At 43.4% G+C, this 13,125-nt stretch overlaps 1 protein-coding gene across 18 annotated transcripts in view; it reads left to right on the top strand.

Moving 5' to 3' along the window:
• R3hdm2 (R3H domain containing 2) overlaps positions 1–13,125 on the top strand; it is a 204,790-nt gene that overhangs the window by 176,325 nt on the left and 15,340 nt on the right. For 14 of the 18 annotated variants that reach the window (XM_023707308.1, XM_023707312.1, XM_023707315.1 and 11 more), the window contains 5 exons: positions 5,921–6,022; positions 8,563–8,805; positions 9,116–9,242; positions 9,483–9,643; positions 10,080–10,234. In XM_023707308.1, the coding sequence (XP_023563076.1) occupies positions 5,921–6,022; positions 8,563–8,805; positions 9,116–9,242; positions 9,483–9,643; positions 10,080–10,234 (788 nt within the window). The remainder of the gene's footprint in view (positions 1–5,920; positions 6,023–8,562; positions 8,806–9,115; positions 9,243–9,482; positions 9,644–10,079; positions 10,235–13,125) is intronic. The other 4 variants (XM_023707316.1, XM_023707320.1, XM_023707319.1 and 1 more) reach the window with 1 other exon arrangement.

Raw genomic sequence — 13,125 nt, 5'->3', positions numbered from 1 at the left:
ACACATTTTTTAAAAATCTTTTTTGGTTTTCTAATGAGTGTCTCACTGTATAGTTTAGCCTGGCCTCAACTCATGGTGATCCTTTTGCCTCAGCCTCCCAGTGGGGGAGACTAGAGGTATGTGCCATACCTAGAGCCCCATATTTTATGCTGAAGTCTTCTCTAGTAATCTGGAGCCCTGTTGTGCTCCTTCCTGCTTTAGATTAAGTTCTTATTTCATATGCCAGTCTCCCTCGTTCTCCTAGTTCAGTCAGTCCATTGTTACCTTGATAAATCTTTTCCTTAGGAACGAGAAGCAGGTTCTAAGCACTACTGCCCTAGGAACTAGAAACTTATGGAAAGGGCTGGTGAGATGGCTTAGTGGTCTAGGGCGCCTACTTGGAGCAAGCTTAGCAAAGCACAGGGATCACGGTTCTAATCCCCCAGCACCACATGCCAGCCAGCCCTGCCCCCTGGTGGGCTGAGCTGGCCACACACACACACACACAAATAAATAAAATTAAAAAAAAAAAAAAAAAAGACTAAAAAAAAAAAAAAAAAAAAAAAAAAAAAAAAAAAAAAAAAAAAAAAAAAAAAGAAAGAAACTTATGGAAAGATCCCAGAATGACTCAGTGCTGCCCTATCTCAGTGCCATGAAATGAATCTTACAGGAAGGACAGAGAAAAATCTAGAAAATCCTACTCTAAGCGTAACTGACACACAGACATTCTAGCCCTTTATTTCTGTCTGTAAATCAGTCTCTATAGTGCTGCTTTCTTCTTCTGCCATCACCTTCCCCACAAAGTCTCACTTTTATCAGCTTCCCTTACCCCCTACGAAGTAATGGCATGTATTGGTGCTTTTATTCCTGTATCTTAGCATGAATGTATAAAGCGGTAAATTCTGCTGTTCCTTGTGGCTGTCTCCTACTGTTCTTTTAGATATATTTGTGTGTGTGTCACTTATATCAGTTTCCCAAGGTCCCAATACCCAATATTATTTAGTTCTTTTTTTTTTTTTTTTTTTGCCCCTAAAATGTGTTTTTGTTTTAATCTTTTAAAACCAAAGCATTTATTTTGAGTGATTGTTGCAATTCTCAAGATGAATTGGATGTTGCAACAGCTGCTGTCTTGGGTTTAGGTGTCGTTCCTTCACAGAATCCACGCCTGTATCTGCGATATGCAATTTTTAGGTGCCTCATTCGACCAGTTCCAGTGGCATTTCGTCTCCAGTTATACTTTCTCTTGCGCTTGGCAAGATAGACACATTTGCCACAAGTCAACTTCTGAAGGTGGTAGGCCGTAGAGCCACAGCAGCGGCACAAGGTGTGCGTCTTATTTCGATGCTTTCCAAAGGATGATGTTCCCTTCGTCATCTCGCTTGTGCCGCTGAGACCAAAAGCCCTAAAATGTGTTTGTTACACTATTGTATTTCTTTTTCCTCCTGTTAGTCTTCCATCTGTCTCCACCTTCCATATGCCATCCATACCTAGAAACAGACAAGAGTGGAAATGTATTATTTGTTGAAACTGTACTCTCGATTTGATTTGAAACTGTCTCATTGCTATATGTTTATCAATAAAACTTTGAAAAGAAAAAAAAAAGAGTGGAAATGTAAACTGGCCATAAAGGTATATATACCTGCAATCCTAGCACTTGGGAGGCTGAGGCTGGAGGATCAGTAGTTTGAAGGCAGCCTAGACTACGAAGCAAGACCTTATCTCAAAAAAGAAAACAAAAACAGAGAGAGAGAGAGGGCTGGGAGGTAGCTCAGTAGAATAAGCACTTGCCTGACAAGCTCAAGGCTTTGAGTTTAATCTCCAGTACCACCAAAAAAAAAAAAAAAAAAAGAGAGAGGGAGAGAAAGAGAGATAGATAATAGAATAACAGTTTGGGCATTAAATTTTATTTTATTTTATTTTTTTAATTTTATTGATAAACAGCAATGAGACAGTTTCAAGCCTTTTCTTTTTTTAATATTTATTTATGTGTGTGTGTGTGTGGCCAGCTCAGCCCACCAGAGGGCAGGGTTGGCTGGCATGTGGTGCTGGGGGATTGAACCGCGGTCCCTGATGCTTTGCTAAGCTTGTTCTAAGTAGGTGCTTTAGACCACTGAGCCATCTCTCCAGCCCCTGGGCATTAAATTTTAGAGCAAATGTCCAAGTGATGAGTCCTAAACCCATAACTTCTAATTAGGTTTTGCCCCTGCTGTCTGATCATAAAGGTCAGTGGGTGAATTTTTGGAATTGACTCATAGGGCTAGGGAGATGGCTCAGTAGAATAAGCACTTCCCTGGAATTGATTCGTTACCTAGACGGAATATGTTATTAGGTTAGAGGTTATGGACTGTGGGTAGGAATCGTTGTTTGGTGCATAGATCTCTGTTCCCTCAGAGTTTTAACTCTTGAATTTAATCATGATCATACACTCCAAAGTAAACAACTTCACTGGGTAATTTCAGTGTCCCAACAATATTTATGGTGGCTGCTAAAGTTATACCACCCCACCTTCATTGTATATATCTTTTTTTCTTCCTTTCTACTTTTTATCCCTTCCTTCTCCTACTGCCTTGTTGTTGTTGCTGTTGTTTTTTTTCTTTTGCCCTAACTGGTATTAGTACTGAGAGCTCTAAACTAAAGTTGCAGAGCCTAAGAATAATTATTGTTCAGTTTCTCATAGGGTATATAGCAGTGTATGAATGAAGGAAATGACCACACATACACACACCACTGTGTTTACAGTAAAGCTTTCCCTTTAGAAGAAAACTTCAGGGAAGGATAGGTAAGTTACCTTTATCTCCATGGCAAGAGGCATTTGTCACAGACCTGGGATCAGTACTGGCAGAATTGTGCCCTTTTTCTTGGTAAGCCTTCTTGTCTAAGCAGGCCTTCATCTCATATGTCACTGAAACATTTGAAACTCAGGAGTGAAGCCAGGTGTGGTGTTGCATTCCTGTAATGCCAGCACTTGGGAGGCTGAGGCAGGAGGATCAGTGCAAGTTTGAGATGAGCCTGGGCTACATAGAGAACAGAACAGAACAGAACAGAACAGAACAGAACAGAACAGAACAGAACAGAACAGAGGAGAACAGAGGAGAAGACACAAGAAGACAGAAGAGAAAAAAGAACCCCAGGAAAAGAAAAGAGGAAAGAAAAAGAAACTCAGGAATAAGGATGAGGGTAAAGAGACAGTGATCACCTTTTGTCCTGTTCATTTAAGCAGGGAAAGCTCTTCACTTAACCTTTTTCAAAGGACCCCTTTAATGTCTCTCCTGGTGTCCCCAGGCATCCAAGAGCCATTAATCTGTCCCAGAACTTACCAGTAGGTCAGCGTCATGACTTCTCAAGGGTTCCCTGGCTCTAGAAGTTCAGACCATCCAAGAGAGAACTATAACTGAGGATACTACTAGAATGACCAAAAAATAGCAGCGAGTTCCATATCTTTATTAATATCCTTTGTCAATTAGGGGAGGCATAGGAGAGGCAGATGATTTCTTATCTCACAAGTTGGGGGTGGTGACACAGGCCTGTTACCCCAGCACTTTGGACACAAACTAGAAAGATCACTATGAGTTCAAAGCCAGCCTAAACTGCATAGTGAGAAGCTATCTCAAAACAGGGCCAGGGAATACAGCCCAGTGGCATAAGCTCCTAGCTGGCAAGCACAAGGTCCTGAGTTTGATCCCCAGTACCAAAACACAAAACAAAACAAAATGAACAAAACAAAACAAACAAACAAAAAACATGGCCAGGCCAGTCTTGGGAACACATGCATGTAATCCTAGCACTATGGCAGGCTAAGATAGGACGATGACAAGTATAAGCCCAGTCTGAGAAGCACCTTAGTTATACACTGTCTCAAAATAATAAAAAGGACTGGAATGTAGCTCAGTGGTAGAATACTTGCCTAGCATAGCATAGGTTTGACCTCCCATATCTTTCTCTCTCTCTCTCTCTCTCTCTCTCTCTCTCTCTCTCTCTCTCTCTCTCTGTCACACACACACACTATAAACATAAGGGCAGGAAAAGTTGTTTTACCACTGTACTATTCTTCCTAATGTATGTAAGGCCTGAACCAAGTTAGGCTCTCCTTCAAGAGCAAGAAGAAGATTAGCATAATAGACAACATGTCTAAGAGTCAGCACTTAACAACTTGGCCTGCAGTCACATTTGTAATACCGTTGGTTTATGGAAAATAAGTATGTTGTTAGGGCTGTGAGTTGATTTTTCAAGCTAGAGCAACATCCTTTCCATGTCATACAAGGAATTCTCAATAACTTTTTTAACCAAAATGACTTACATTTTTAAAATATAGGTATTAGGTCTTCTGAGGCCTCCAAAATATTCTCCCACTTAAAGGGTATTCAGAATTCCTAGCGCTCTGTCTCCTGAGTCTTCAGCCTCTTCTAATGGCTTAGATTCCATCTCATCAGACTTGGAGACATGTGAGAGATAGGGTGTTGATACCACAGCCCCCGCACCTTAATGCACTAAATATAGAAGGAGAAGCCTTGTGGAAAATGCCTGAGGAGTTCTGGTTTCTTCTTTCTCCTCCTCCTCACCATTTTAACAGTGGACTAGAGGGCTGGCCAGATAGTTCAGCAGACTGAAGTGCCTGCTTAGGCAGACACAGGGGCCAGGGTTTGATCCCAGGTGTGCCGTGCTGGCCCCACTCCCTGGGCACACTGAGAAGGCGATTGAGACTGGGTGTTGGCGTTCCTGTAATCCCAGCTCTTGGGAGGCTGAACACAGGTGGATCTCCATAGTGAGACCCTGCAGACCCTATACTAAATACAAAAAAACAAAATGGAGTGCAGTAGAGAGAACACATATCCTGCAGAACTCAGTTTTAATTCCAACTTTAAAATATTAGCTGTAGGGTCCTAAATGAGTGATTTAATTTGTCTGAGCCTAACTTTATTAGTTACAAGTTCTCTATGGGATTCTTGTACTGTCGGAGACAGTGTATATAAATATGAGTTCTCTTCCTCATCTCTTTCTCCCATCCCTCTTGCAACCATAGTCTGTGACTAGAAACTGAATAACTGGAGAGAAAAAAATAACTACCTATTAGTTAACTTAGTGCACTGCATGTTCCTAAACAAATTATCTTATTTGAAGGTCAGAGAAGGGACTAGAGGTACTAAACCTATAGCTAAATTATTTATTTTTTATCCCTAAATCTTCCATGTTTGCTTCAGGGGGCATTTTTCAGATTGTACTTACAGTTTGTTGAAGGAGTATAGCAAATCATAAAACAAGGGGAAGTAGCCTGAAGCAGACTCCAACTAGGTGTTTTTTCCCTTTCTACCCTCGGAAGGAAATCAGTCCCTGTAAATGAGCACTTCCTCCAGGAAAACTGCCCATGGACTCTTTCTATAAAAACAGGACAGCAGCAAAGATGGGAATTCCCTCCTTAAGTGGCTTTCAGAGGCTTTTGATTGAGCTTCCCAATAATCATATGGTCAGGAAAGCATGGTTTAGAAAAAGCCTTATTTGAAATCAAGCAGCAGGGAGCTGGGGATTTAGTTCATGGCTAAATGAGGTCCTAAGCAAGGTCCTCAGCTGTGGCAAGCATGAGGTCCTGAATTCGATTCTCAGTACCCTCCCCCCCCCACCAAAAAAAAAGTGAAAATGAAATCAAGCAGCAGACCCTGGTGCTGAGAATCTTCAGATTGCTCCCAGCAGTAGCAGAGCTCTAAGTGGCTAATGAGGCAGGAAATATTACAGTGGGTTTTTCCTGATAGCAAAGGTTACTTTTTTGTCAGATGTGAGCAGGAAGCTGTCCAAGGCTTGGTGGCTACCCTGGTCAACACCCTTGTAATTCAAGTGAAATTTCTTTTGTGATTAACCTTGTTGTTCCTTCCCTTTCCCTCCCCATCTCTGTCTGCCCCCTCTCCCTTTTCTCTTCCCTTTTTCCACATGCCTCTCTGCTGGTCTACAGCCAGTCCCGACTCTGCAGCCCTCTCCGCAGCCTGTTCAGTTCACTCCAAGCTCCTGTCCCCAAGTCCTTCTGCCAGTCTCTCCACCCCAGCAGTACAACATGGTATAAACCTCATTATCCCTTTGTGTCTTGTCAGTGTGTGGGCATGTCTGGATGAGTCTATGATGGTTTGTAGGCATGTAGTACTTTTAGAGGGCATGTTAAAAGCTATTCTTAAGGGGCCAGCATAGCTGAACTGTGTTGCATTCTAATGACCTCAGCATAACACAGCAAAATACACCTTAAATACAAGACAGAGAAACACTGAATTTGGGGAGGTGGGAAGAACTGGATGTTGGTCTCACCAAGGCCCCTCATCTTCTATCACATATATCCTTCATCTAATTTGCTTCCTGGATATATCTGAGGAACCCAGTTAATTCTATACAAAATGGTTCTTTGCAGTTTCCTATAAAATTAATAACGGGGGCTGGGGCAATAGCTCAGTAGAATAAACACTTGCCTGGCAAGCATAAGGGCCTGAGTTCAATCCCCAGTTCTGCCAAATAAATAAATAAATAAATAAATAAATAAATAATTAATAACAGGACTGGGGACTCAGCTCAGTGGTAAAGCACTTGCCTAACATGCACAAAGTGCTGGATTTGATCCTTAGCACTTGAGTAACACAAGTGCAAGCTTCTTTGGTACAAGTAGTGTCTTAGGTATTTTTCTGGTTATTGAGATAAAAATACCGAACACTCAAGGTTAAAGGAGGAAAGGTTAAGTCAGCTTATTTTGTGAAGATTTCTGTCCATAGTCAGCTAGCTCCAAGGCAGGGTGGTATGTAGCAGAGAGGCAGTGGTTAATGGTGATAGAAGATACCAAAAGCAACAGAAGAGAGAGAGCGAGCAAGCCTCTTTCCCTCCCTCATATTGCATGCAGGCTACCCACACTGGGATGGCTATAGCACTCACACTCCTAATCTCAGCATTGTACTATGAATGAATCACAAACTCTAATTCTGAGGCCTCTAAAGAGCCCCCCTTGATCCCATGAGGCTTTGCAGGGGTACATCCAGACGCAAACCATAACAAGTAGTAAAAACTTAATAATCTTGGACCAGCAAGACAGCACCTAACAACAAAGTACTGATGGGCTCCGCTCCTGCTGATCATGTCCTTATTCCCTTTGGAGGTTATTTCCACCTTTGTTCTAAGCACCTGCTTAGGCAAGTGCAGGGACTGGAGTTTGATCCCTGGCACCACAAGCCATGCCAGCCCCACCCTGGGCACACTGAGCTGGCCACCAAGTCCAGAAATGGTGGTGCACATGGAATCCCAGCGCTTCTGGTGCTGAAAAAAGGAGTATCACTATGAGTCTGAGCTAAGTAGTAAGACCCTATAACAACCAAATGCTTTTTTAAAAAAAATTAATAGTTTTACCCATTTGGCCTGTCTTACTATATCACTTTATATAAAAAGTATCCTCTCCCACTGCATAGTATGTATGCTTTTTAAATTATTTGTACCCTACTTACAAATCCTTTGAAGATCTGATTCTCCCATTGTTGGTAATTTTCATTATGGTTATAGGAGTCTTCAGTTTTAACTTTATATTACTCATACCTCTGATTTTTCACTAGACTCCCCCTTTTCATCCTGCCTCTTAGCTCCATTCTGAAAAGTCCTGGAATAAGTTCCTCCAAATAATCTGCAGCCCAGTCCTCTTGTCATCTGTTCATGACCAGTAGGGTAAAAAAGTAGTAAAAACTTAATAATTAAGTTTTTAGATTCTTGAAAATTAAGTGAAAAGCTTCAAAACAACATTGTCTTTTGGTTTCTGCTAGTTTCTTTTGTAAAAGAACCCCTGCTCTGGTTTATGTGCATGTATGTGCGCAAGAATTACCATCTAGAGAGTGGAAGGGTAGAAATATATAGTACAGAAGGAAAAAAGAAGCTAAGAAACTCTAACCCATCACCATACAAATGAGAGATGGAACACCATCACGCTCGCTGCTTAGGGAAGAGGGCTGAGAGTGAAGATAATTACAGTCTGGCTAGTCACTCTCCTTCTCCAGCTCAGCCTCTCACCCTGGCCTCCTTTCTGAGGTGAGAATTGGAAGAGGTTTCAGAAGGGTAGGAGAACTTTGTGTCAAAGAACAAAGGTGGAAATAACCTCCAAAGGGAATAAGGACATGATCAGCAGGAGTGGAGCCCATCAGTACTTTGTTGTTAGGCAGAGGTACGGAGACACAAGAACATAGGGAGATGGGCTGTCAAGGTAAACTTCAAAACTTTAGTTTATAATAATGTAAAATACCATATAACAGAGGCTTACAGTTAAAAAATACCTTTCAGGACATAGAACAAAACTGTCCCAAAATGGTGTAAGAAAGATTTGAAAAAGCATTGCTATTTTCATCTGTCTGTGTTGAAGTCAAAGAGATATGAGGCATAGAGCTGAGGATACAGTTCAGCTGCACAGCACCTGCCAGGCAAAATGCAAGGTCCTGAGTTCAATTTCTGGTGTACACACACACACACACACACACACACACACACACACACACACACTTATAACAACCAGACTGATTTCTAAAAAAGAAGAAGATATGAGGCTTAATACCACTTCTGTCCTTGAGTTTTCCACTCTCCCAACAGGCAGATGACCTCAGCAACCCCTTTGGACAAATGAGCCTTAGCCGCCAAGGTTCTACTGAAGCAGCTGACCCATCCTCAGCTCTGTTCCAGCCCCCACTTATCTCCCAGCACCCTCAGCAGACTAGCTTCATCATGGCTTCTACAGGACAGCCCCTCCCCACTTCCAACTATGCCACCTCTAGCCATGCACCACCTACTCAGCAAGTCCTACCACCCCAGGGCTACATACAGCCCCCTCAGCAGGTGAGCAGCCCCTACCCCACCCCCAATCACTAATTCAGTTTGTCTAATAATCTTCCTTTCTTCCTCTAGTTTAGACAAACCAGGAGATACTGTCCCCACTGTGCACTGGAATGTTATCACTTAAACCAGAAGGTCTCCTTTCTGTATAAGCCCTGTTTTGTTTCAAACTTGTATGATAATCCTACAAGTTGTAGGTCCAAAATATCTCCTCTTACAGATTTTTTTGGCTGTCAGCTCTGAGGCGTTTAGTATTTTGTGAATGTTGGGCTGAACTACAGTGATCTCTCATACCTATTTCCTCTTTTAATAGATCCAGGTTTCGTACTATCCTCCTGGACAATATCATAACTCCAACCAGCAATACCGACCTCTCTCTCACCCGGTGGCCTATAGCCCCCAGCGTGGTCAGCAGCTGCCTCAGCCATCCCAGCAGCCTGGTAAGAGGAAGCACTGGTATAACAAGAAAGTAGTGGCTAGGGAAAGGGCTGAGACTAGGAAAGAGAAGAATTACCTTCCTCATTTAAAAAAAGCAGAAATGAATAGGGTTCTATAGAGAAGCCCAGACTCTCTAGAAAAAAAAAAAAAAAAGGTAAAAACAGAATGGAGATGGGAAATTACTGATACAGTGTGACTTCCTAAACATTCATGATAATCTCTTCTGTGCTTACCCATCACAGGTTTACAGCCCATGATGCCTACCCAGCAGCAGGCAACTTACCAAGGCATGATTGGGGTCCAGCAGCCCCAGAACCAGGGCCTGCTCAGCAGCCAGAGGAACAGTATGGGGAGCCAGATGCAAGGCCTGGTGGTTCAGTACACTCCACTGCCTTCTTACCAAGTGGGTGCATTCTGTGTTGGAACAGGTCTCCCAGTCTCGGGATGCAGAAAAGGAATGGCTTCCCAGGGTCTCCAGATCGACAGCTCCAATATTAAATTATCTTCCACTTTTCCATTAGAAGTTTTAGGGGTTTTTTCCTCTGAATGAAAGCCCAGAGAATTGGAGAAGAGACTAAATTATTTGGTTTTTCACATAGTACATATGGCCAGGAAAGTAGGATAAAGGAGATCAAGCTCTTCCATGTCACATGTCCAAGGGAGGTATTTAGAGAAGGGTGAAAAATGATAACTCTGTGAGCATTTCTTTTGGGTAAATGAGAACAGGAAGCATCTTGACTTCTCTAGAAAGGGAAATTTCAATGCCCTGGTCTAATAACTAAGCCATTTTCTGGATGAGCTCAGTGAGAGTTCAAGTAGTTACTGTCTTCTTCTTCTAGGTCCCAGTGGGCAGTGACTCACAAAATGTGGTCCAGCCACCTTTCCAGCAGCCCGTGCTGGTCCCTGTGAGTCAGTCTGTGCAGGGAGGCCTCCCAGCAGCAGGTGTGCCCGTGTACTACAGCATGATCCCACCCGCTCAGCAGAATGGTACGAGGTGAGAACCACCAAGGAGCTGGGGCACAAGTGCCATAGATCTTCAGCAGCTATCATACATCCTTTTGTTTACACTGGCCTAGGAAACACAAGGGTAAGCTGGGCATGGTGGAACACACTTGAGAGGCTGAGCCAGGAGGATCACTGAGTTCAAGGCCAGCCTGGGCTACATAGTGAGTTCAAGACCAGTCTGAACTACATAGTGACCCAGTACTCGGAAGGCTGAGGCAGGAGGATCATTGGAAGTTCAAGACCAGCCTGCGCTACAAAGTGAGCTCAACTGCATAGTGAGACCTTGTCTCAAAAAGACTTTAAAAAAAAAAAAAAAAAAAGTATTAAAAAAAGAAACATAAGTGTAAAGATCCTAGAAATGCCCTAAGTCAGATAGAATATGAGAGTTCATGCTCTTTTTTTTCCTCATTGATTTGACATTTAAATAGAGCTCATGAGCGAAAAAAATCCCTGTCAGAAACATGCTTTAAAAAAAAAGAAAAAGAAAAAAACAGATGCTTTATTTTGTTGTGGTAGCACATATCTATAATCCCAAACCTGGAAGACTGAGGTAAGAAGATCACTGTGAGTTCAAGGCCAGCTGGGGGTACATAGTGAGACCTTGTTCCAAAAAACAATAGCCGGCCAAATAGCTCAGTGGATTAAAGCCCCTGCTTAGGGGTTTGATCCCTGGTGTGCTGTGCCAGCCCTGCCTCCGGGGCACACTGAGACAGCAATTGAGACTAGGAGTGGTGGCATGTGAGACTGTAAACTGGAGGATCACTATGAGTGTGATCTGTGTAGTGAGACCCTGTAGACCCTGTACTAAATACAAAAGTAAATAAAAACAACAAAAAATAAATAAAAATAAAAAGACAAATGCTTTATAATATTCCCCAGTTTTGTTTTTGTTTTTAAAGACAAAAGGTTTTTTATTCAAAACTGCCAACTATGTAAAAAAAATTAATAAGATCTCTTTCATTCCCTATGCAATATTTCACTCAGATAAAACCAGCAGGTCACATGCTGCTCGAAACACAGCCCAAAGGAGGGCCTGCGAGGCACACCCTGTCCAGAACCATGTGCTGACCTTGTCCTGTGTACAGACCAGTCAGTGACACCTGCACTGTGCACCCAGAAGCCAGGGAGCCTCAGCAGCTGTCCTGCCTGGGTGCCATCACTCTGCATGCAGCAAGCATCAGAGCCTTCCCCAGGAGGTCCCCAAGTCAGAGGAGAAAAGGAGGAAAAACAAAACAAAAGAAAAAGACCCAAAGTCCTAGAACAACAGCTGTGGAAGCTCTGAGTAGGAAGGAAACCAAATAAATAAATGAATAAATACATAACGTTGACCTCTGGGTTAGAATGAGCATCTTTTCAAAAATACAAACAAACAAAACAGATAAAGTAATTTAAAGCAGGATTAAAAAAAATTAGATCAATTATAATCCTTTTGTATACTACCATGATAACTGTACATTCACAGTGGTTCTGTTTGCATTGTTTATGCTGTGTGTGTGTCTGTGTCTATGTCTGCCTGTCTGTGTCTGTGCGTGCACGCATGAGAGGTGCTGGCTTGGAAACAGGTTAAATAAAACCCAAGGAGGAAGGTGGGTTCACCGGACTTGTACTGTAGGAAGCAGACAGGGTGGGCAGTTCAGCAATGGGTCCCATAGCCTCTTCCTCGGCACCTTGCTTAAGAAGGAGGGGCAAGACGGGACCCAACCCAGGCAGATTTCGGGGGAAGAAGCAGATAAAAGAGGCAAGTTCAGGTATTTCTCCCAATGGCCAGCTGTAGTCCCTGCAGAAGTCACTCAGAAGAGTCAGAAGAGGTAACAGGGACTTCAAATGATGCTAGTCCTATTCCATCCCAGCCTGTCTCTCACCCAGCCTGCCTCACATTCAGCACAAGCATCATGGCAATGCCCCTGTCCCCGCCAGAAAGAACCCAGAGCTCTGGGTTCTGGAATGAATTGTGCATTGTTCCTTGTCACGCACTGTCCTGCTAGACAGTGACACCCGCTAATCAGAGGAGAAAAGGAGGAAAAACAAAAGAAAAAGACCCAAAATCCAGATGGCCAAGTGTCAGTGGGAATAGGGAGCTGGACACTGGGGCTTGCCCTCCCTCGCAGGTGTGGAGAGGAAAGGAGGACCTGGCAGCTGGGAGGTTGCTATTTGTTGGTCCCCAACCACAGGATGTGCAGGTAGATCTCAGTGATCTTCCGGGGCAGAAGTGCACCTTATGTCCACAGGTGGTTCTGGATTTCCTCCAGAGGGCCAATCACATGGATCAACTTGGGAGGACTATACACCCATGTCCCATTGAAGTCAGTGTGGACAATGTCCTAGAGCAGCACCCCCATCTGAAGCTAATGAGCTTGAGCTCGCAGTGGCTGAGGTTAATGAGGCTATTCCCAGTGCAGCACCCTACAGTCATGTCAGTGGCTCATGGCCTCTAGCACCTGCCTGAAGAAGCTGCAGGCCAGATCCTCCTAGAGGGCTCCTCCTTCTGTGATGAAGTCCAAGAGATCTTGTACCAGCTTGGGCCTCTCTAGGATCAGCACAAAACTGTCAGACCTCTTGAACCAGTCCAGGTGTCTGATGATGGAGATGCCTGAGCTGACCCTTCTCAGCAGGACACTTCCATGGGCACCTGGGTGACACTGGGCTGTGGGAACCCACACCCCCAAGGCCACCCACCCAGCCTCCCACCATCCCAGGTGTCATGCAGAAGGGCGCTCACCTGCTCACCCTAGTCAGAGATCCAGTCCTCCTCCGCATGCCTTGATGGCTGCCTCTGCACTTTTGTTTTTCTAATCAGTACAACTCAGAACTGAGATAGAGGTATAGTTTTTTTTTTTTTAAATTTTATTTATTTATTTATTTATTTATGAGAGAGAGAGA

Source organism: Octodon degus, unplaced genomic scaffold (genome assembly GCF_000260255.1).
Source record: "Octodon degus isolate 3935 unplaced genomic scaffold, OctDeg1.0 scaffold00286, whole genome shotgun sequence".
Taxonomy (NCBI): domain Eukaryota; kingdom Metazoa; phylum Chordata; class Mammalia; order Rodentia; family Octodontidae; genus Octodon; species Octodon degus.
This window is presented reverse-complemented; position numbering and strand designations above follow the sequence as displayed.